Source organism: Salmo salar, chromosome 11, assembly GCF_965601325.2.
Source record: "Salmo salar chromosome 11, fSalSal1, whole genome shotgun sequence".
NCBI lineage: Eukaryota > Metazoa > Chordata > Actinopteri > Salmoniformes > Salmonidae > Salmo > Salmo salar.
Window position 1 is genome coordinate 122424072 of NC_138301.1, and position 23941 is coordinate 122448012.

Genomic DNA, 23941 nt, shown 5'->3' on the forward strand with positions numbered 1-23941 from the left:
CTGAACTGCCAGAGCGGCCGGACTGCGCTGAACTGCCAGAGCGGCCGGACTGCGCTGAACTGCCAGAGCGGCCGGACTGCGCTGAACTGCCAGAGCGGCCGGACTGCGCTGAACTGCCAGAGCGGCCGGACTGCGCTGAACTGCCAGAGCGGCCGGACTGCCCTGAACTGCCAGAGCGGCCGGACTGCCCTGAACTGCCAGAGCGGCCGGACTGCCCTGAACTGCCAGAGCGGCCGGACTTTCCTGAACTGCCAGAGCGGCCGGACTGCCCTGAACTGCCAGAGCGGCCGGACTGCCCTGAACTGCCAGAGCGGCCGGACTGCCCTGAACTGCCAGAGCGGCCGGACTGCCCTGAACTGCCAGAGCGGCCGGACTGCCCTGAACTGCCAGAGCGGCCGGACTGCCCTGAACTGCCAGAGTGGCCGGACTGCCCTGTTCTGCCAGAGTGGCCGGACTGCACTGTTCTGCCAGAGGTGCCCGCCTGCCCTGATCTGCCAGGGTGCCCGGCCTGTCAGGATCAGCCCGAGTGGTCCTCCTGCCCTCCGGTCCAGCCCGAGTGGTCCTCCTGTCCTCCGGTCCAGCCCGAGTGGTCCTCCTGTCCTCCGGTCCAGCCCGAGTGGCCCGCATGCCTTCCGGCCCAGCCCGAGTGGCCCGCATGCCTTCCGGCCCAGCCCGAGTGGCCCGCATGCCTTCCGGCCCAGCCCGAGTGGCCCGCATGCCTTCCGACCCAGCCCGAGTGGTCCGTCTGCCAGGGTCAGCCCGAGTGGCCCGTCTGCCCGGCGCAGCGATCGGCGCCAACAGAGTGGGCGACGCCGAAGGTGGAGCGAGGTCCACGTCCTGCACCTGAGCCACCTCCAGAATAGGTGGGTTGGGGAGGGAGGGTGTAGCACAGTGCCGTCGGTGACGGCAGCCACCCTCCCTTCCCTCCCTTATTGTTTAGGTGTTCCTTTTTGTTGGGGATTTTTTGTTGTTGTTGTGTGTTTTCCTTTTTTTAGGTGCATCCCGGGGTCTGCACCTTGAGGGGGGGGGGGGGTACTGTCACGTCCTGACCAGTAGAGGGTGTAGTTGGGTCAGGACGTGGCAGAAGGGAGTGAGTGTTTTATTGTTTCATTTAATTTTGGCCGTGTGACTTCCAATCAAGCACAGCTGTAGAGGGTTGTGGTTGATTGGGAGTCACACATAAGTTGCCTACGTTTCCGTTGTGTGGTGTGGGTAATTGTGCTTGTCACTGTTGTTGCACCTGACAGGACTGTGTTGGCTGTCAGTTTTGTTGTTTTGTTAATTGCATAGTGTTCGTAACATTAAAAATGACGAACCCTAACTCCGCCGCATTTTGGTCCACTTCTTCCGTAGACAGCCGTTACAGGAACTGAGAAGTGGTCTGTGGTCCCCACCTGCAGAACCACTCCTTTATTGGGGGTGTCTTGCTAATTGCCTCTAATTTCCACCTGTTGTCTATTCCATTTGCACAACAGCATGTGAAATGTATTGTCAATCAGTGTTGCTTCCTAAGTGGACAGTTTGATTTCACAGAAGTGTGATTGACTTGGAGTTACATTGTTGTTTAAGTGTTCCCTTTATTTTTTTGAGCAGTGTATATACACAGATTAAATATACATATTTAGCCAAAAAATATATGGGGGATTGGAAATGATGCAGACAATTACATTGATGGAAGCAACAATCTATCCACAATATTAAATCTGATCCACCCCTCTAAAGACAATTACTAAAACTAAACAGTACAGGTACAGTATATGGGGCAAATTACCAGTCTATCAGTGTCTGGAATAAATGTAGGAATGACCTGTCTGTCAGTGTCTGGAATAAATGGAGGAATGACCTGTCTACCAGTGTCTGGAATAAATGGAGGAATTACCAGTCTACCAGTGTCTGGAATAAATGTCTGGAATAAATGTAGGAATTACCTGTCTATCAGTGTCTGGAATAAATGTCAGTGTCTGGAATAAATGGAGGAATGACCTGTCTGTCAGTGTCTGGAATAAATGGAGGAATTACCTGTCTGTCAGTGTCTGGAATAAATGGAGGAATTACCTGTCTATCAGTGTCTGGAATAAATGCAGCAGTAGCCAGCATTATTTATTAGCCTATGTTGTTGATAATTGAATAGGACTAAGTGGGTAAATCATGTGCATTTTCAGCTGTCGGGATCATTTCTTAGTGTTTAACAATGAGTGAATTAGGAAATGTGCACTTGAGAAACAGCCTTTTTTAAAAGGATACAAGTACAACGAGATCTGCACAACCCTACTGGATAAAATGTCATTAAATATAATATATACTGAACAAAAATATAAGTGCAACATTTAAAGTGTCGGTCCCATGATTCATGAGACAAAATTAAAGATCCCAGAAATGTTACATAGACAAAAAAAGCTTATTTCGCTCATATTTTGTGCACAAATTTGTTTACATCCCTGTTAGTGAGCATTTCTCCTTTGCCAGGATAATCCAGCCACCTGACAGGTGTGGAATATCACGATCATTACACAGGTGCACCTTGTGCTGGGGACAATAAAAGGCCACTAAAAAGTGCAGTTTTGTCACACAACACAATGCCACAGATGTCTCAAGTTTTGAGGGAGCGTGCAATTGGCATGCTGACTGCAGGAATGTCCAACAGAGCTGTTGCCAGAGAATTTAATGTTAATTTCTCTACCATAAGCCGCCTCTGTAGTTTTATAGAATTTGGCAGTACGTCCAACCGGTTTCACAACTGCAGACCACGTGTAACCGCGCCAGCCCAGGACCTACACACCCGGCTTCTTCATCTGCGAGATCGTCTGAATAAAGGGGAGGAGTATTTCTGTCTGTAATAAAACCCTTTTGTAGGGAGAAAATTCATTCTGATTTGCTAGGCCTGACTCCCCAGTGGGTGGGTTTGGCTCCCATGTGGGTGGGCCTATGCCCCCAAGGCCCACCCATGGCAGCGCTCCTGTCCAGTCATGTGAATATCCATAGATTAAGGCTTAATTAATGTATTACAATTGACTGATTTCCTTCTATGAACTGTAACTCAGTAAAACCTTTGAAATTGTTGCATTTATATATTTATTTCCCCTACAGTATATGACTGCCAGACAATGTTCATATACAATGACTATCAATGATGTCATCAACTGCGTGTGTTTTCCATTTGGCATGTCTCTTGACGTAATGACATGACAACTGCATCTGAGTTTTGGGAAACACTTCCCCCGCTTTTGCTCCACGCTGGCTGAAGACCTAGCTAGCCAGGTGACACAGACCAAACCTACAAGTATCTCTGCCATCGATGAATAGGGTAAACCTGTAATTATATTTGCTGACACGCTGCAGTCACGTTTAGTTACCAGTAGACTAGCTATCTAGCTACGTAAACCACGCCCCTCTGCGACGTTGGTTACGAGGCGGTACTTATTTAAATTAGGTAAGTGACTAAGACGTTACCATTGGTGTATTCAAATGAGAGGCTTTAATGGGATGTCACAAAACGGCCTTAATAATCCCGCCTTCTGAATCCAAGTGTTTGACACGGGGGGGGGAAACAAGTAACTTTATGATCAAACTTTATCACTGTAGAGAGAAACGGTAATTTTTCATACTTTAGTCACTCTACTTTAATCTTGTTTTCATCCAAATATCATAGAATTTCATGAAGAACATGATTTTGACTGTTCAAGTAGGTTCAAGTAATCATGAGGTAGGCATGAAGTAAGTTGAAGTAGGCATGAAGTAGGTTGGAGTAGGCATGAAGTAGGCATGAAGTAGGTTGAAGTAGGAATGAAGTAGGTTGAAGTAGGCATGAAGTAGGCATGAAGTAGGAATGAAGTAGGCATGAAGTAAGTTGAAGTAGGCATGAAGTAAGTTGAAGTAGGCATGAAGTAGGCATGAAGTAGGCATGAAGTAGCCATGAAGTAGCCATGAAGTAGACATGAAGTAGACATGAAGTAGGCATGAAGTCTTGTCATAAGCAGTGTTCCATTACACTCAGACTTACATTTCTTAAGCGCTGATTTTAACCAACACTCGGAATTAGGATCCACACTGAGAAATCAGAAGAAGAAACACCATTTTTGGGGGATTTTAGACAAGTGATATCATAGGCCTTATTTGGACAATATTATATATTTTTTAAACAGACCTCATTTGATGCAAAACATTTTTGGCACATGCATAAATACTTGTCTCCTTGTGGAAATCGGTTTTCAAGATACATTCTACTGTAAGTATTGTAAATAAATAAATAAATAAATATTATAACATTTTCTTTTTGTTCCGCTACTATTTTTCATGTCTAAAAAAAGTCAGAAGATTTAGTTGAATAGGAGTTGTAGTGTTTACCTGAGTTTCTCCAGTTTATATCGTGGATCTTCCACTATAGCAGAGAGCAGCTTCACTCCGGAGTCTCCTGGGTGATTGTGGGTAAGGTCCAGCTCTCTCAGATGGGAGGGGTTTGACCTCAGAGCTGAAGCCAGAGAACCACAGCCTTCCTCTGTGACTAAACAGAATGACAACCTGCAGAATGGATTTCATTTCAATCTCAAAATGACTTATTTGTGCTCACCCTTTTCGAACTATTTCCTGTTGTGTAGATTACTACACAAAGAGGAAAATACGAACCTCAGTGTCTCCAGTTTACAGTCCGGACTCTCCAGTCCAGCAGAGAGCAGCTTCACTCCTGAATCCTGCAGGTCGTTGTCATTCAGGTCCAGTTCTCTCAGCTGTGAGGCGTTTGAACTGAGAACAGAGGCTAACTCTTCGCAGCATCTCTCTGTGAGGTTACATCCATTTAGCCTAGATAACGGAAAACCAGTTCAGACATCGTTCTTCTTAAAAGGGAGTAAATCAGAAATCAGTCGTGTTCAATAACGGGATGTTTGGTGTTAATATCAATTCTGGGTGTAACCTCATCCACACCCCCGTGCCAATATTGCAGTCAACTTTAGATTGTAGTAATTACATTCCTTCATGGAAGCTTTATCTACTTCAAAACAGAATATTATTATCTAATCAACACTTACAGGGCTGTCCTGGAAGCTTTGACCACTGGCATCAGCCTCAGAAGACCTTCCTCTGATCTGGAGTATTTCTTCAGGTCAAACACATCCAGCTCCTTTTCTGAAGTCAGCAACACAAATACCAGAGCTGACCAATGTGCAGGTGACAGTTTGGCTCCAGAGAGACTTCCTGATCTCAGGTAGCTTTGGATCTCCTCCACTAGAGAATGGTCATTCAGTTCATTCAGACAGTGGAACAGATTGATGCACCTCTCTGGAGAAGGATTCTCCCTGATCTTCTCCTTGATGTAATTGATTGTTATCTCATTGGTCTGTGACTTGCTTCCTGTCTGTGTCAGTAGGCCTCGTAGAAAAGTCTGATTGGAGTCCAGCGAGAGACCCAGAAGGAAGCGGAGAAACAGGTCCAGGTGTCCGTTCTCACTCTGTAAGGCCTTGTCCACTGCACTCTTGTGGAGGATGGCTGTAAGTTTGTCTTCAGATATGTCGCCAGACATCTGAAGTTTTCTGGTGGTAGTTTCAGGTTCTACCATTAGATTTAAACTGTCGTTGTTGAACGTGACAAACACATACACAGCACCCAGAAACTCCTGGATGCTCAGATGAACAAAGCAGTACAGCTTCTCCTGGTACAGCCCATTCTCCTCTCTGAAAATCTGTGTACACACTCCTGAGTACACGGACGCTTCTGTGACATCAATGCCACACTCTCTCAGGTCTTCCTCGTAGAATATTAGATTCCCTTTTTCCAGCTGTCTGAAAGCCAGTTTTCCCAGTTTCAGGAGGATCTCCGCATCCGTTTTCATCTGTGAATCTGACTCAGTTTTCTCTGGTCCCTTTGGAAATGTCAGTTTTTTGTGCAGCATGGTAAAGATCAGGAAGTATTTGTACATTTGAGTCAGAGTCTTGGGCATCTCTCCACTCTGTGCGTCGCCCAACAGCGTCTCTAGGACAGTGGCAGAGATCCTACAGAACACTGGGATGTGACACATGATGTAGAGGCTCCTTGATGTCTTTATGTGTGCGATGATTCTGTTGGCCATGTTCTTCTCATCATGGTATCTCTTCTTAAAGTACTCCTCCTTCTGTTGGTCATTGAACCCTCGTATCTCTGTCACCTGGTCAACAAACTCAGGAGGGATCTGACTGGTTGCTGCTGGTCGGGAGGTTATCCAGAGGAGAGCAGATGGAAGAAGATTCCCCTCGATGAGGTTTGTCAGCAGCGCATCCACTGACGTTGGCTTTGTGACATCACAACAGCGCTCATTGTTCTTGAATTCGAGAGGAAGTCGACACTCATCCAGACCATCAAACACAAACAGGACCTTGTACTTGTCAAAGTTGGAGATTCCCGATTCTTTGGTTTCCACGAAAAAGTGATGAAGAAGTTCCATCAAGCTGTATTTATTCTCCTTCATCATATTCAGATCTCGAAAAGGAAGTGGAAATATCAATTGGATATCATGATTTCCTTTTCCTTCAGCCCAGTCCAGAATTAATTTCTGCACAGAGATTGTTTTTCCAATGCCAGCGACACCCTTTGTCACCACAGTCCTGATACCTTTGTCTTGTCCAGGTAAAAGGTTAAAGATGTCATTGCATTTGATTGGCGTCTCTTGTGTTGCTGGTCTCTTGGATGCCACCTCGATCTGTCTCACCTCATGTTCATTATTGACTTCTCCACTTCCACCCTCTGTGATGTAAAGCTCTGTGTAGATCTTACTGAGAAGGGTTGGGTTTCCTTGCTTGGCTATTCCCTCAAACACATTCTTAAAGTTCCTGTTAAGATTGTATTTCAGTTTCTGTTGACATGCCACAAGTTTTCCTAGAAGACCTGACAATGCAAATCATCCATGTTAACGTGTCACAACAAAGTCAAAGTTTCAACGAAGAATATATTATAACTTATTCTACTAGTTTTTCTGTGTAAATTGCTTGTGAATAGCAAGAAAATTGTAGAGGTCATTTGTAGACGTTTTAATGGTCGGTCTTACTGTTCTCCAGTGTGTCAGCGAGCTCCTTCTGGTTCATGATCCTCAGGATGTGTAGTGTGATTTTCAGAGCCCCCTGTCTGGCACTGCTCTCCTGCTTCTCATCTTCAGCATCTACTTCCTCATCATCCCTCTGAACTTCATTCAGTATCCTCTTGAACTTCTTCAACTCACGTTTTACCAAAACAATGACGCGGTCTTCGAGCACCTGAAATGGACAACAAATCAAATCAAATTTATTTATAAAGCCCTACTTACATCAGCTGATATATCAAAGTGCTGTACAGAAACCCAGCTGTACATAAACCCCAAACAGCAAGCAATGCAGGTGTAGAAAGCACATACAGTATTTATATGAAAACAAAACCCCAAAACAATGAGGATGAGTTCATCAAAACGAAATGTACGCTGGTGTGTTATTTGTGGAGTAAATTTATATGTTTGTATGTTTTTACAACAACAACAACAAAAACTGATAAGCCAGCCCACCCTGAATATTGAGTTCAGATCCGTTCGTTGATTCTGGGCAGTTTCAACCTGTAGTTTCTCACATTGGACTCTGTGGACAGAATAAGACAGACTCAACCTTTAGTTTCTCACATTGGACTCTGTGGACAGAATAAGACAGACTCAACCTGTAGTTTTTCACATTGGACTCTGTGGACAGAATAAGACAAGTGTTGTTTCCTTGTTATAGGGAGACATCCATGGGCCAACCACTGATGACCAGTAAATGATCGCCAGCTGATCTCTCGTTAAGCGGAAAATGTCATGTTTAATCGTTCTTCTTGAGCAGACTAAAAAAGGTGATTTATCTATTTGAAGATCATGCCGTAGAAATTAAATAAAGTCTTTAATTCTCTCGTTTATCACGTCAAATCTACAATAGAAATTCGTTTTCAACACACTTTTTATTAACGGAAGAAATCATAGTGTAGGATACATTTTTCTTTTACAATTTATGTAAAATTCATGAGTTTACTTGTCCTAATGAAACATATTAGCTGTTGAGACCAGTGGCGTGTATTCATCGTAGCCAGGCTTCCCCAGATATTTGACCAATAAAAACGATAAAATAATGTCCACTTCGTCTCTCTGTGTTTTCATAATCCCCACTATATTAGGCCCAGCCTTTGGAACTTTGGTTTTCCTACATATGGCTGCTATATTGTGATCACTACATCCTATGGATTTGGAAAAGCAAATTTCTTCAGCGTTAGTAAAGATGTGATCAAAACGTGTTGATGATTTCATTCCTGTGCTATTTGTAACTACTCTGGTAGGTTGACTGATAACCTGAACCAGGTTGTAGCCACTGGTTGCAGTTTGAAGCTTGGGCAGCTTGATGAAACCCAGTCAATATTTAAAATCACCCAGAAAAATATACCTCTCTGTTGATATCACTGTGTCCAGCCCGAAGCTCGCGTTAGCAAACTTGCAACATTGTGTAAAATATTCTGGGCCCTCAAAGTTTCCCATACTGCTGAGCTCGGGAAAGACATAGTTGTAGGCTATTTGTACAAAAGGGATAAGAAGTAATCAGGTATTTTATGACGTTTCCACTGGATCAGAACATTACGTTTTTCCCTTTTCATGCCAAGTGGTTGGGAGAGAGCTAGAAGTATGTTTCTATCTGCCTAATCAGGTGTGCGTCCTTACTCGACATTGACAGGAGCGCTCCGAACAAAAGACAATGAAAAAAAATTGACAAAACTCGTAAACTGGAATGAAATGATACAAAATGTGTTTCTCACAAGCGTAGCATAGGTTGTGAATTCTGCAAACAACGTGTCTCCTCCGACAACGGTAAATGACTGTAATAATAATAATAATATATTCAATGCATTAACAGGAATTACCGTAACCAAACAAACATTGCAGATTAGAAATGATGACAAATAACGGTTGAATGTAGAATACTACTGGTGAAATATGTAATGGGGAATTAATAGACGCAGAAAACAATGTATAACATTAAGTTATGAAAAAATGAATACCCACAAAATGGTGGGAAAGAGCGCATTCTGGAGAGAGACGTGCCTTGTACATCTGATACAAAATCCCCATATTCTTGGACCATGTGACAACTAGTGCTCGCCCCATAGGCTCAGGTTCTCAGTAGTGTCTTTAGGCCGAAATAAAAAATGTTCACACCAATTTTTTCCTCCCAATGTCGACGCCTAAAGACAAAAAAAGGTACCACCCATTGCAAGTCAACATGTGATTGGTTGATTCCACTGTCACTTTCACTGTCAAAATTCTGTTCTAATACAGTTAAATGGCAGAGGACTTCTATCTCGCTTCTGAAGTGCTAGCCAATGGCTAAGCTAGATAGCTAGATTTATCTCCCCAGAGACCAGCATAGAAAAATCATGATTGGATCTTTTTTTGTCCCCCGTTAACCCTTTCCTTTCCAACAGAAACTGAAGACATTAAATCAGAATATCATTGAAAATTATGAAACAATCAGAATACCATTTAAATATAATTGAAAAGATAGACATAAAATAGAAAATAAAACTAAAATGTATATTTAAAAAAAAATAGTTCAAAATCTTTGATCATTCCTTAGGCCTTTTCTTACAGTTCCCGTTATCGTCATTGTGTATTTATTCCTTGTGTTATCATTTTTTTCAGTTTTTCTCTGCATTGTTTGGAAGGACCAGTCAGTCAGCATTTCACAGTTAGTCTACACATGTTGTTAACCAAGCATGTCACAAATAACATTTCATTGATTTATTGATTGATTGATTGATTGATTATAAGCAGCATGCATGTTTCACTTGAAAAATGTAAATATACCAAAACATTCTGCCCACACCTCTATAGAAATGTGAGCAGATTGTTGTTCTTTACAGAAAACGGCCGCGGTGTAAAGCCAATAGTTCCTAATCATACAGCAAATTAAGGGTGTTATTGTCACTATAAAAATTTGTTTTTTTGGGGGGGGGGGGGCGGAGTTATTATAAACACAGTTTTACGACAGGTCTGATTTATAACGCCAAACATGTGTATGTATGACGTGCACCAAGTTTATAAATATCTATATTTATTTTAACGTACGTATTCTTTTCGGAAATAGTGTAACATTTACGCAATAGTTATAAATGAGGCCCCTGGAGTTTAATAAACAGCACTTGGATTGGACCCGGCGCTGTGGAGTTTAATAAACAGCACTTGGATTGGACCCGGCGCTGTGGAGTTTAATAAACAGCACTTGGATTGGACCCGGCGCTGTGGAGTTTAATAAACAGCACTTGGATTGGACCCGGTGCTGTGGAGTTTAATAAACAGCACTTGGATTGGACCCGGCGCTGTGGAGTTTAATAAACAGCACTTGGATTGGACCCGGTGCTGTGGAGTTTAATAAACAGCACTTGGATTGGACCCGGCGCTGTGGAGTTTAATAAACAGCACTTGGATTGGACCCGGTGCTGTGGAGTTTAATAAACAGCACTTGGATTGGACCCGGCGCTGTGGAGTTTAATAAACAGCACCTGGATTGGACCCGGCGCTGTGGAGTTTAATAAACAGCACTTGGATTGGACCCGGCGCTGTGGAGTTTAATAAACAGCACCTGGATTGGACCCGGCGCTGTGGAGTTTAATAAACAGCACCTGGATTGGACCCGGCGCTGTGGAGTTTAATAAACAGCACTTGGATTGGACCCGGCGCTGTGGAGTTTAATAAACAGCACCTGGATTGGAACCCGGTGCTGTGGAGTTTAATAAACAGCACTTGGATTGGAACCCGGTCAGTGGTGGGTTTAGCCTCAAAAAGAAGGATGTGATAAAACATTTTAGAAAAAGGTTCAGGGACATTATCCTCGTAAGGGGAGTATGCCGTAGTATTGAAAAACCGTGGTGGCAATAATTTTAACCCTTATCTTTTTGAGAGAAAAAAAATATTTAAAAAATAAATAAAAAATGTAAATGTAAAATTACTTTTATTAGTATAAAATAATATAATTTTCCAAAGTTTTTTTTGTGTACAATATAGCTCAGTATTTGCATGATATATTTTATGCACTTTTTATCAAGTTAGCCAATAATTTCCGCACTGGGCGCCTCTGGAAAGTTGTAAAGTACCATGCTCAAGGACACAACGGCAAGCAATGTGGCATCTACAATTTGATTCCAGCAACCTTCTAGTTTCCAGCTCACTTTAGGCTAGATTTTTACTGTCAGACCACGGGTTTTCGAACTAGCAATCGTCCAGTTGCTAGCTTGCCTCTCTAACCGCTAGGTTACCTGCCCCCCCCCCCCCCCCCCCCCCCAACTAACATTGTTGCCGCCCCGGAAACACATATACAACTTACTTTGGTTCTGTTGGTGCATCCATTGACTGGTCACTCTTCATGGACAGACAGCTGGGTACAGGGGAGACTGGTCTCTCCGGCCCGAAAAATAGAGGTACATCTTTAGACCAGTCACTCTTCATGGACTGGCAGCTGGGTACAGGGGAGACTGGTCTCTCCGGCCCGAAAAATAGAGGTACATCCTTAGACCAGTCACTCTTCATGGACTGGCAGCTGTGTACAGGGGAGACTGGTCTCTCCTGATGGAGCCTGTTAGATAAACACAGACCAGAACATTCAAGCCAACAGGGGTGTAGAATACTGAGTCTGTGCTTCAATATCTAGACTATCAATAGAGGAACTAGTTCAGTGGGAAAGTCTCAGGAGAATCAATCAATTGTATTGTATTATAATGGTTGTTTTATTTGACAGAATATAGTATTCTGTTAACTATTGTGTGTGTGTTCTACTGAGGATGGCCTCTGAGCGATAACACTGACAGAGGAGGTTTACGATGTCTTTGGGTGATAAAACCTAAAGAGCATTCCAGAGGACATGAGCTAATGGTTCTGTTCTATACCGTACCAGGGAGGGACGGGTCCAGTCTGGAGTAGGAGGACCAGACACTGGTCTGTTCTATACCGTACCAGGAAGAGACGGGTCCAGTTTGGAAGAGGAGGACCAGACACTGGTCTGTTCTATACCGTACCAGGGAGAGACGGGTCCAGTTTGGAGTAGGAGGACCAGACACTGGTCTGTTCTATACCGTACCAGGGAGAGACGGGTCCAGTTTGGAGTAGGAGGACCAGACACTGGTCTGTTCTATACCGTACCAGGGAGAGACGGGTCCAGTTTGGAGTAGGAGGACCAGACACTGGTCTGTTCTATACCGTACCAGGGAGAGACGGGTCCAGTTTGGAGTAGGAGGACCAGACACTGGTCTTTACAATGAAAACTGTTGACCCAGCAGTTGCTGTCTGCTATGTTTTATAGATACCTTTCATACTAATCTTAACCTTGTGACCCATTCTATGTATCTGTTGTTCGTCATGTAGGTTGAGAGGGGTGTATCTTGGCTATAAAAGATCTTTGTAGTTTTGTGTTGTCACTTTTTAATGGTTCATTAGAAATGGCGCATCATTGAAAGTCAAAGGGCTTTTGCAAAGCTCTTAATTATTAAATATGTAGTTTATGTATAACTCTGACTGGTGTGTGAAGTTTGTTTCTCTCCTCATTTGGTAATACAGAAATTAACCACCACACCAGTCACTTCATGTTCTTACCTGTCTTGGTCTCTTAGAGACGTTAATTTAATGACTATATAATTAAGGATGAAATCTCAAGTTATTAAAGAATAACATTAGAAATATTAACAATCTACCTTGTCGATTGCAAAGCAAGCACAGTCTGTCTTTTCTTTTTTTTGCGCTCACCTTTCAGCTTCTCTTACAGCGTCATGGTCCTCAAAGATACGCCTGTTTGCATCAGCGCCCTCTTCGTTCACCTCTGAGAGACTCATTTTAGAGGTAGTGTTGTTTTACTGTGGCAAAAGTACAAATTCCAAATAACACCTATTTAAAAAGTCAGCTATCTGAACATCACTTCTAGCATTTTTACGTAATATTGAAGTAAAATAAGTTCTGTTATAAGTACAAGGTGTACATAGTTGATTAAACCTTAACCACAAAATGCCATCCTGGCCCCTCTCTCTTGGAGTACAACCTGATACCCAAACCAGTCAGGAAGTTCCACGAAGGAAATGGTCACTTGGTATCTCTCAAGTCATATCAGAGAAAGTTGAAGGTAATTCCTCAGATTATTTAAACATTATTATTATTTAAGAATTATTATTATTATTATTATTATTATTATTCTTCACACAAAGTGAATTTACATTAGTTATTTAAAATCTATTTAAATACGTATAAAATTAGCCTCAGTGGCTGTAAATATAATTAGATTTCTATAGATACACTGTTAACATGTGTAAATACTCTATACTGTACCAACCAGCCATCCTGCCATTCACCTAAAGGCCGACAGTCTGTATTTGAGTGGATAAAATAAAGGATGGGGGGGGGCATTAAGAATAGACTAGTAAAACACTTATACACACAGAACGCTTTGGAGCTGTAGAATAGTGGACTGGTCCATATCCGTGTGAGATTTACTGAAATGGCACAGCACAGGATCAAATTCATAATAATAATCATCATTTTGTGAATAAATAAAGCTTTAACCCCCTGTTTCCTTTACAAATATTCTTTCAAACAGAGAGAAGGGTTTCCATGACCTTATAATTAAGGATTATTTGTCTTGTAGTGTTAAAATGTATTATGAAGTTATGAGTAATTGTTCAGTTAAAATGTTGAGGCACTAGTTAGTTGTATGAATTCCACTGTAACGTCGGTCCGCTCTGTCGACAACGGTCATAACACTCACCGGCCCACAGACGCTTTGTTTGGGACAACTTGTGTCCAGAATTATATGACAAACACACGCACATTTATTCAACGTGTTATTGTATTTTACCTTTTTTATAGGTCTGGTAGGGACTGATGTCAATTCCTACAAAGAAATAGATATTTTTGGATTGTCCCGGAACAGATGATTAAAACGGTATCTTATAATTCCCTCACACGGAACTCCGTGTATAGCCGTTGACCTTATAATACCCTCTCTGAGGCAATAAAGCCTTTTTCAGGAACTGTTATGAAACCGTGATGTATTAATGTATATATCCACTGCAGGACAACATAGCGATCATCCCTATGAGCCACGTTACAAGAACAACCAAGTGATCTAAACCTATTGGCGAGATGCGTAGCCTTTCACACCGGGAGGTCTGCTATCGCTTATTGTTCACTACAATAATATCACACATACTTGTAGTTTGTGTTTCATTTGAGAGGTTTAAAACAACATCTAGCCTGCCCATTCATTTTTGTTAACTCAAGAGGTTTTAAAGTTTAAAGCGTTTACCTTCAGTACATTTGTCGCAAGAGTTGTTCCCACGGATAGTTGACCAGTAGTTGAGCGGTAAGAACATTTTCAGGTTCAGACCTGTGTAGTGAAGCATATATATATATACACACACACACACACACACACACCCTCGTTAAATGTGATTGGCAACGCTTTACATCACATGACAGCTGATCTTCTAAGGTCACAAGTCAACCTTATCCATGAAAATGTTGGACTGATCAGCGCGCGAGTTGGTTCTGCTCTAAATGAAACTGAAAATGTTCACTGTCAAACGTTGGTAAACCTTGAGTGTATATTTCAATAACCAGGTTATTATTGAAAAAATATATATAACTTAACCTGACTAAACACAAGGTAGATTGCAGAAGAAGAAAAAAAGGACGAGATAGAATCTGTTTACTACTGACTTGTATGATAAAGAGAGCTTCCTTCCTGAAGGGTGGTCTAACTAGTCCAACCGGTGACTTACGGTCATGTGATGTCATGACGGTAACGGGGGATCAACGGGGCACATGACTGGTGTAGTGACTTATGACGTAAGAGCCAAGAACTGTCAATCATTATTAGCATGTTGCTGTCACAGACAGAGATCCGTGTTAAATTATTTATAATATGTAATTCTTTTGGGCTCCGGTTTATTTAATAAACACGGCAGTGTTTCTGTCATAGAATTGGTTACTATTGTGACTGAGGCATCGGAAAAAACAAAAACTCTATGGAGTCAACATCCTGAAAAGCTGTTTTTTATTTATAGCAATAGCTACTGTACATGACTACAGCACTTATGACAAGACAGGATTACAGAATTAACCTTTACATAGGGGACACACACACACACACACACACACACACACACACACACACACACACACACACACACACACACACACACACACAGACAGACAGACAGACAGACAGACAGACAGACAGACAGACAGACAGACAGACAGACAGACAGACAGACACACATACACACACACACACACACACACATACACACACACACAGACACACAGACAGACACACACACACACACACACACACACACACATATACACACACACACACACACGCAAACGCACACGCACACACACACACACACGCGCACACGCACACGCACACAAAGACAGGCCCTGATTGGTGGAGCATGAAGACAGGCCCTGATTGGTGGAGCATGAAGACAGGCCCTGATTGGTGGAGCATAGGGACAGGCCCTGGTTGGTGGAGCATGTAGACAGGCCCTGATTGGTGGATCATGAAGACAGGCCCTGGTTGGTGGATCATGAAGACAGGCCCTGATTGGTGGAGCATGAAGACAGGCCCTGGTTGGTGGAGCATGAAGACAGACCCTGGTTGGTGGAGCATGAAGACAGAGCCTGGTTGGTGGAGCATGAAGACAGACCCTGGTTGGTGGAGCATGAAGACAGACCCTGGTTGGTGGAGCATAGGGACAGGCCCTGATTGGTGGAGCATGAAGACAGGCCCTGGTTGGTGGAGCATGAAGACAGGCCCTGGTTGGTGGAGCATGAAGACAGACCCTGATTGGTGGAGCATGTAGACAGGCCCTGATTGGTGGAGCATGTAGACAGGCCCTGATTGGTGGAGCATGTAGACAGGCCCTGATTGGTGCAGCATGAAGACAGGCCCTGGTTGGTGGAGCATGAAGACAGACCCTGATTGGTGGAGCATGTAGACAGGCCCTGATTGGTGCAGCATGAAGACAAGGCCTGATTGGTGCAGAATGGGGACAGGCCCTGGTTGGTGCAGCATGAGGACAAGGCCTGGTTGGTGCAGCATGGGGACAGGCCCTGATTGGTGCAGCATGGGGACATGTCACCTCTTCCACTCTGAATTAGGGTAACATTTATTAACATTTATTTAACAATACCTTGAAAAACGACAAGAGTATGTGGACACCTGCTCGTCAAACATCTCATTCCAAAATCATGGACATTCATATGGAGTTGGTCCCCCCCCCCCCTTTGCTGCTCTAACAGCCTCCACTCTTCTGGGAAGGCTTTCCACTAGATGTTGGGACAGCATTAGTGAGGTCGGGCAGTCTAGATTATTACAGATGGAGAATGTGAAAATTGAAAATGTCCCTTGCTGCTATAGATAAAACCCTCATCTCAGAACTCTGGTCCGAGTGATTGAAACTCGTCCAACATCTCATTCCAAAATTTGCTGATATAACAGCCTCCACTCTTCTGGGAAGGCTTTCCACTAGATGTTGGAACATTGCTGAGGGGACTTGCTTCCATTCAGCCACAAGAGCATTAGTGAGGTCGGGCACTGATGTTGGGCGATTAGGCCTGGCTCGGAGTCGCCGTTCCAATTCATCCCAAAGGTGTTCGATGGGGTTGAGGTCAGGGCTCTGTGCAGGCCAGTCAAGTTCTTCCACACCGATCCCGACAAACCCTTTCTGTATGGACCTCACTTTGTGCACAGGGGCATTGTCATGCTGAAACAGGACAGGGCCTTCTCTAAACTGTTGCCACGAAGTTGGAAGCACAGAATCATCTAGAATGTCATTGTGTGCTGTAGCGTTAAGATTTCCCTTCGCTGGAACTAAGGGGCCCGAACCATGAAAAACAGCCCCAGACCATTATTCCTCCTCCACCAAACTTTACAGTTGGCACTATGCATTTGGGCAGGTATTTGCATTTATTATGGATCCCCATTAGTTACTCTTTCTGGGGTCCGGCAAAATTAAGGCAGTTTATACAATTAAAAAATAAAAATAAACATTTACAATACATTCATAACAGATATCACAAAACACTGAGTGTGTGCCCTCAGGCCCCTACTCTACTACCACATATCTATAACACAAAATCCATGTGTACGTGTGTGTATAGTGTGTATGTTACCGTGTGTGTGTATGCATGTGTCTTTCTGTTGATTCACATTCTCCGCTGTTCCATAAGGTGTATTTTTATCTGTTTTTTTAAATGTAATTTTACTGCTTGCGACAGTTACCTGATGTGGAATAGAGTTCCATGTAGTCATGGCTCTATGTAGTACTGTGCACCTCCCATAGTCTGTTCTGGACTTGGGGACTGTGAAGAGACCTCTGGTGGCATGTCTTGTTGGGGTATGTATGGGTGTCTGAGCTGTGTGCCAGTAGTTTAGACAGACAGCTCGGTGCATTCAACATGTCAATACCTCTCACAAATACAAGTAGTGATGAAGTCAATCTCTCCTCTACTTTGAGCCAGGAGAGATTGACATATTAGTGTTTTCTTTCAGCTCTTTGTTAAGTGTTGCAGTCATTTCAGTCGCTGTGGTAGCAGACGTGTATAGTGTTGAGTAATCCGCATACATAGACACTCTGGCTTTACTCAACGCATGTTGTTAGTAAAGATTGAAAAATGTAAGGAGCCTAGACAGCTGCCCTGGGGAATTCCTGATTCTACCTGGATTATGTTGGAGAGGCTTCCATTAAAGAAGACCCTCTGTGTTCTGTTAGACAGGTAACTCTTTATCCACAATATAGCAGGGGGTGTAAAGCCATAACACACATTTTTCTAGCAGCAGACTATGATCGATAATGTCAAAAACTGCACTGAAGTCTAACAAAAACAGCCGCCAGAATCATTTTATCATCAATTTCTCTCAGCCAATCATCAGTAATTTGTGTAAGTGCTGTGCTTGTTGAGTGTCCTTCCCTATAAGTGTGCTGAAAGTCTGTTGTCAATTTGTATACTGTAAAATAGCATTGTATCTGGTCAAAAACCATTGGGTTGCTAACAGGATAATTTGAGCCAGTAAAGGGGGATTTACTATTTCTAGGTATTGGAATGACTTTTGCTTACCTGACAGAGTTTGAGAGGATCTGCAGAGAAGAATGGGAGAAACTCCCCAAATACAGGTGTGCCAAGCTTGTAGTGTAATACCCAAGAAGACTAGAGGCTGTTATCGCTGCCAAAGACGCTTCAACAAAATACTGAGTAAAGGGTCTGAATACTTATGTAAATGTGACATCTGTTTTTATTTTTAATAAATTGGCGAGAAAAAAAAACAACATGTTTTTGCTTTGTCGTTATGGGGTATTGTGATGTCATTATGGGGTATTGTGATGTCATTATGGGGTATTGTGTGTAGATTGAGGGGGGAAACAATTGAGCTAAACTCACAGAGATATACACCTGGTGGTGTGAGCTAAACTCACAGAGATATACACCAGTAGGGCATCATGTTGTCTAGGAGATAGTAGGGCATCATCATGGTGTCTAGGTGGTAGTAGGGCATCATGTTGTCTAGGAGGTAGTAGGGCATCATGTTGTCTAGGAGGTAGTAGGGCATCATCATGGTGGTGTCTAGGAGGTAGTAGGGCATCATCATGGTGGTGTCTAGGTGGTAGTAGGGCATCATCATGGTGGTGTCTAGGAGGTAGTAGGGCATCATCATGGTGGTGTCTAGGAGGTAGTAGGTCATCATGTTGTCTAGGAGGTAGTAGGGCATCATGTTGTCTAGGAGGTAGTAGGGCATCATCATGTTGTCTAGGAGGTAGTAGGGCATCATCATGGTGTCTAGGAGGTAGTAGGGCATCATGTTGTCTAGGAGGTAGTAGGGCATCATCATGATGTCTAGGAGGTAGTAGGGCATCATGTTGTCTAGGAGGTAGTAGGGCATCATCATGATGTCTAGGAGGTAGTAGGGCATCATCATGGTGGTGTCTAGGAGGTAGTAGGGCATCATCATGGTGGTGTCTAGGAGGTAGTAGGGCATCATCATGGTGGTGTCTAGGAGGTAGTAGGGCATCATCATGGTTGTGTCTAGGACGTAGTAGGGCATCATGATGTCTAGGAGGTAGTAGGGCATCATCATGTTGTCTAGGAGGTAGTAGGTCATCATCATGTTGTCTAGGAGGTAGTAGGGCATCATCATGGTGGTGTCTAGGAGGTAGTAGGGCATCATCATGATGTCTAGGAGGTAGTAGGGCATCATCATGGTGGTGTCTAGGAGGTAGTAGGGCATCATCATGGTGGTGTCTAGGAGGTAGTAGGGCATCATCATGGTGGTGTCTAGGAGGTAGTAGAGCATCATCATGGTGGTGTCTAGGAGGTAGTAGGGCATCATCATGTTGTCTAGGAGGTAGTAGGGCATCATCATGGTGGTGTGTAGGAGGTAGTAAGGCATCATCATGGTGGTGTCTAGGAGGTAGTAGGGCATCATCATGGTGGTGTCTAGGAGGTAGTAGGGCATCATCATGGTGGTGTCTAGGAGGTAGTAGGGCATCATCATGGTGGTGTCTAGGAGGTAGTAGGGCATCATGTTGTCTAGGAGGTAGTAGGGCATCATCATGTTGTCTAGGAGGAAGTAGGTCATCATGTTGTCTAGGAGGTAGTAGGGCATCATCATGGTGGTGTCTAGGAGGTAGTAGGGCATCATCATGGTGGTGTCTAGGAGGTAGTAGGGCATCATCATGGTGGTGTCTAGGAGGTAGTAGGGCATCATCATGTTGTCTAGGAGGTAGTAGGGCATCATCATGGTGGTGTGTAGGAGGTAGTAAGGCATCATCATGGTGGTGTCTAGGAGGTAGTAGGGCATCATCATGTTGGTGTCTAGGAGGTAGTAGGGCATCATCATGGTGGTGTCTAGGAGGTAGTAGGGCATCATCATGGTGGTGTCTAGGAGGTAGTAGGGCATCATCATGGTGGTGTCTAGGAGGTAGTAGGGCATCATCATGGTGGTGTCTAGGAGGTAGTAGGGCATCATCATGGTTGTGTCTAGGAGGTAGTAGGGCATCATGATGTCTAGGAGGTAGTAGGGCATCATCATGTTGTCTAGGAGGTAGTAGGTCATCATGTTGTCTAGGAGGAAGTAGGTCATCATCATGTTGTCTAGGAGGTAGTAGGGCATCATCATGGTGGTGTCTAGGAGGTAGTAGGGCATCATCATGATGTCTAGGAGGTAGTAGGGCATCATCATGGTGGTGTCTAGGAGGTAGTAGGGCATCATCATGGTGGTGTCTAGGAGGTAGTAGGGCATCATCATGGTGGTGTCTAGGAGGTAGTAGGGCATCATCATGGTGGTGTCTAGGAGGTAGTAGGGCATCATCATGTTGTCTAGGAGGTAGTAGGGCATCATCATGGTGGTGTGTAGGAGGTAGTAAGGCATCATCATGGTGGTGTCTAGGAGGTAGTAGGGCATCATCATGGTGGTGTCTAGGAGGTAGTAGGGCATCATCATGGTGGTGTCTAGGAGGTAGTAGGGCATCATGTTGTCTAGGAGGTAGTAGGGCATCATCATGTTGTCTAGGAGGAAGTAGGTCATCATGTTGTCTAGGAGGTAGTAGGGCATCATCATGGTGGTGTCTAGGAGGTAGTAGGGCATCATCATGGTGGTGTCTAGGAGGTAGTAGGGCATCATCATGTTGTCTAGGAGGTAGTAGGGCATCATCATGGTGGTGTGTAGGAGGTAGTAAGGCATCATCATGGTGGTGTCTAGGAGGTAGTAGGGCATCATCATGGTGGTGTCTAGGAGGTAGTAGGGCATCATCATGGTGGTGTCTAGGAGGTAGTAGGGCATCATCATGTTGTCTAGGAGGTAGTAGGGCATCATCATGTTGTCTAGGAGGAAGTAGGTCATCCTCATGTTGTCTAGGAGGTAGTAGGGCATCATCATGGTGGTGTCTAGGAGGTAGTAGGGCATCATGTTGTTGTCTAGGAGGTAGTAGGTCATCATCATGGTGGTGTCTAGGAGGTAGTAGGGCATCATGTTGTTGTCTAGGAGGTAGTAGGGCATCATCATGTTGTCTAGGAGGTAGTAGGGCATCATCATGGTGGTGTCTAGGAGGTAGTAGGGCATCATCATGATGTCTAGGAGGTAGTAGGGCATCATCATGGTGGTGTCTAGGAGGTAGTAGGGCATCATCATGGTGGTGTCTAGGAGGTAGTAGGGCATCATCATGGTGGTGTCTAGGAGGTAGTAGGGCATCATCATGGTGGTGTCTAGGAGGTCGTAGGGCATCATCATGGTGGTGTCTAGGAGGTAGTAGGGCATCATCATGGTGGTGTCTAGGAGGTAGTAGGGCATCATCATGGTGGTGTCTAGGAGGTAGTAGGGCATCATCATGGTGGTGTCTAGGAGGTAGTAGGGCATCATCATGATGTCTAGGAGGTAGTAGGGCATCATCATGGTGGTGTCTAGGAGGTAGTAGGGCATCATCATGATGTCTAGGAGGTAGTAGGGCATCATCATGGTGGTGTCTAGGAGGTAGTAGGGCATCATCATGGTGGTGTCTAGGAGGTAGTAGGGCATCATCATGTTGGTGTCTAGGAGGTAGTAGGGCATCATCATGGTGGTGTCTAGGAGGTAGTAGGTCATCATCATGGTGGTGTCTAGGAGGTAGTAGGGCATCATGGTGGTGTCTAGGAGGTAGTAGGGCATCATCATGCTGATTTTGTCTTGATCGGATGGTCAGGTGGCCAGAACGTAAATACAAATCATTTGTAGTCTGCAAATTAACCAAAAATCCCAAACAGATATTTGACTAACACATAATCGTTTCAAACCTTGTTGACGTTTGTATTCGATCACACGTCTCTCTCTATACATGCATGGAATTACTTGGTAACAGATTTCAAAATTGGCCCGCGGGCCACCAGTTGGGGAACCCGGTAATAGGGCATCATCACGTTGTCTAGGAGGTAGTTAGGGCATCAGACACTCTGAAGTTGGCCACCAAACAGATGAGGAGAGGCGACAAAATGTCGCTCGGAGGGCTCTTCACCTCCTCACCTGTAGGGGTTAAAGGTCACGAGTTAACCTTTTACACTTGTGGGATTTGGCCTGAATCCAAATGTTACACTGTACATTTTATGTGCATTTTACATTTACTGTACTATTCGCAGCATTTGAATTCTGAAAATACATTAAGTAACACAAGAATATTCCTGGAAAATGTGGAGTAGTAGCAACATAAGACCAAAAACAATGACAAGGGTTTGAGTGAGAGGAGAGGACTACCTGTTGTTTCCAAGTGGCTACACCTCTCCAAACTGTGGGTTTGAGTGAAAAGTCTGTTGTTTCCAAGTGGCTACACCTCTCCAAACTGTGGGTTTGAGTGAAAAGTCTGTTGTTTCCAAGTGGCTACACCTCTCCAAACTGTGGGTTTGAGTGAAAAGTCTGTTGTTTCCAAGTGGCTACACCTCTCCAAACTGTGGGTTTGAGTGAAAAGTCTGTTGTTTCCAAGTGGCTACACCTCTCCAAACTGTGGGTTTGAGTGAAAAGTCTGTTGTTTCCAAGTGGCTACACACCTCTCCAAAGTGTTCAGTTCATAAGTCATTTCAATGCCCTTTTATGACTAAAAAAAAATAGTATTTGACTATAAGGTAATTTTCTCAGTTCTCCTATCTGTGCTGTTGAGGAACTAGAGCGAACACATGTCTAGCTGTTTAGTTTGGATCAGAGCTTGGTGTTTATTATCAGATGTTTTATAGGTCAGGACATCATCAGAGCTTGGTGTTTATTATCAGATGTTTTATAGGTCAGGACATCATCAGAGCTTGGTGTTTATTATCAGATGTTTTATAGGTCAGGACATCAGCGTGTTTTCAACATGTTAATGATGGAGAAATACCCCAATGGTACAGATCATGAATACTCCCATTTGTCTTGGTAAAATGTATTTAGTAACAGTTTTACCAGCTCTGGGCAGAGTGTGATGCAGCCCAATTCTGATATTTATTTCACCATTATTACAATTTTATTTAACTTTATTTTTTCAAGTCAGTTAAGAACAAATTCTAATTTTCAATGACAGCCTACCGCGGAACAGTGGGTTAACTGTCTTGTTCTCAGGGGCAGAACGACAGATTTGTACCTTGTCAGCTTGTGGGGGGATTCGATCTCGCAACCTTTCGGTTACTGTCCCAACGATCTAACCACTAGGCTACCTGCCGCCCCTCCACTCTAACCACTAGGCTACCTGCCGCCCCTCCACTCTAACCACTAGGCTACCTGCCGCCCCTCCACTCTAACCACTAGGCTACCTGCCGCCCCTCCACTCTAACCACTAGGCTACCTGCCGCCCCTCCACTCCACTCTAACCACTAGGCTACCTGCCGCCCCTCCACTCCACTCTAACCACTAGGCTACCTGCCGCCCCTCCACTCTAACCACTAGGCTACCTGCCACCCCTCCACTCCACTCTAACCACTAGGCTACCTGCCTCCCCTCCACTCTAACCACTAGGCTACCTGCCTCCACTCCACTCTAACCACTAGGCTACCTGCCTCCCCTCCACTCTAACCACTAGGCTACCTGCCGCCCCTCCACTCCGCTCTAACCACTAGGCTAGCTGCCGCCCCTCCACTCTAACCACTAGGCTACCTGCCTCCCCTCCACTCTAACCACTAGGCTACCTGCCGCCCCTCCACTCCGCTCTAACCACTAGGCTAGCTGCCGCCCCTCCACTCTAACCACTAGGCTACCTGCCTCCCCTCCACTCTAACCACTAGGCTACCTGCCTCCCCTCCACTCTAACCACTAGGCTACCTGCCTCCCCTCCACTCTAACCACTAGGCTACCTGCCTCCCCTCCACTCTAACCACTAGGCTACCTGCCTCCCCTCCACTCTAACCACTAGGCTACCTGCCTCCCCTCCACTCTAACCACTAGGCTACCTGCCGCCCCTCCAC

The 23941-nt window shown here is 44.3% G+C and overlaps 1 protein-coding gene across 2 annotated transcripts in view; it reads right to left on the reverse strand.

The window, feature by feature from the left end:
- LOC106563931 (NACHT, LRR and PYD domains-containing protein 3) overlaps nucleotides 1-14695 on the reverse strand; it is a 28794-nt gene extending 14099 nt beyond the window's left edge. The window contains exons 1-9 of one of the 2 annotated variants that reach the window (XR_006757734.2): nucleotides 14289-14695; nucleotides 12740-12846; nucleotides 11328-11576; nucleotides 7499-7568; nucleotides 7013-7217; nucleotides 5025-6852; nucleotides 4624-4797; nucleotides 4345-4501; nucleotides 4001-4047 (exon numbers count right to left, since the gene is read on the reverse strand). Coding sequence is in view for 1 of the 2 variants with exons in the window: in XM_082958336.1 (XP_082814462.1) it covers nucleotides 4001-4047; nucleotides 4345-4518; nucleotides 4624-4797; nucleotides 5025-6852; nucleotides 7013-7217; nucleotides 7499-7568; nucleotides 11328-11576; nucleotides 12740-12825 (2833 nt within the window). In the remaining variant the exon portion in view is untranslated. Of the gene's footprint in view, nucleotides 1-4000; nucleotides 4048-4344; nucleotides 4519-4623; nucleotides 4798-5024; nucleotides 6853-7012; nucleotides 7218-7498; nucleotides 7569-11327; nucleotides 11577-12739; nucleotides 12847-14288 lie in introns of both variants that reach the window. The other variant, XM_082958336.1, reaches the window with a different exon arrangement.
- Between the last annotated feature and the right edge of the window lie 9246 nt (nucleotides 14696-23941).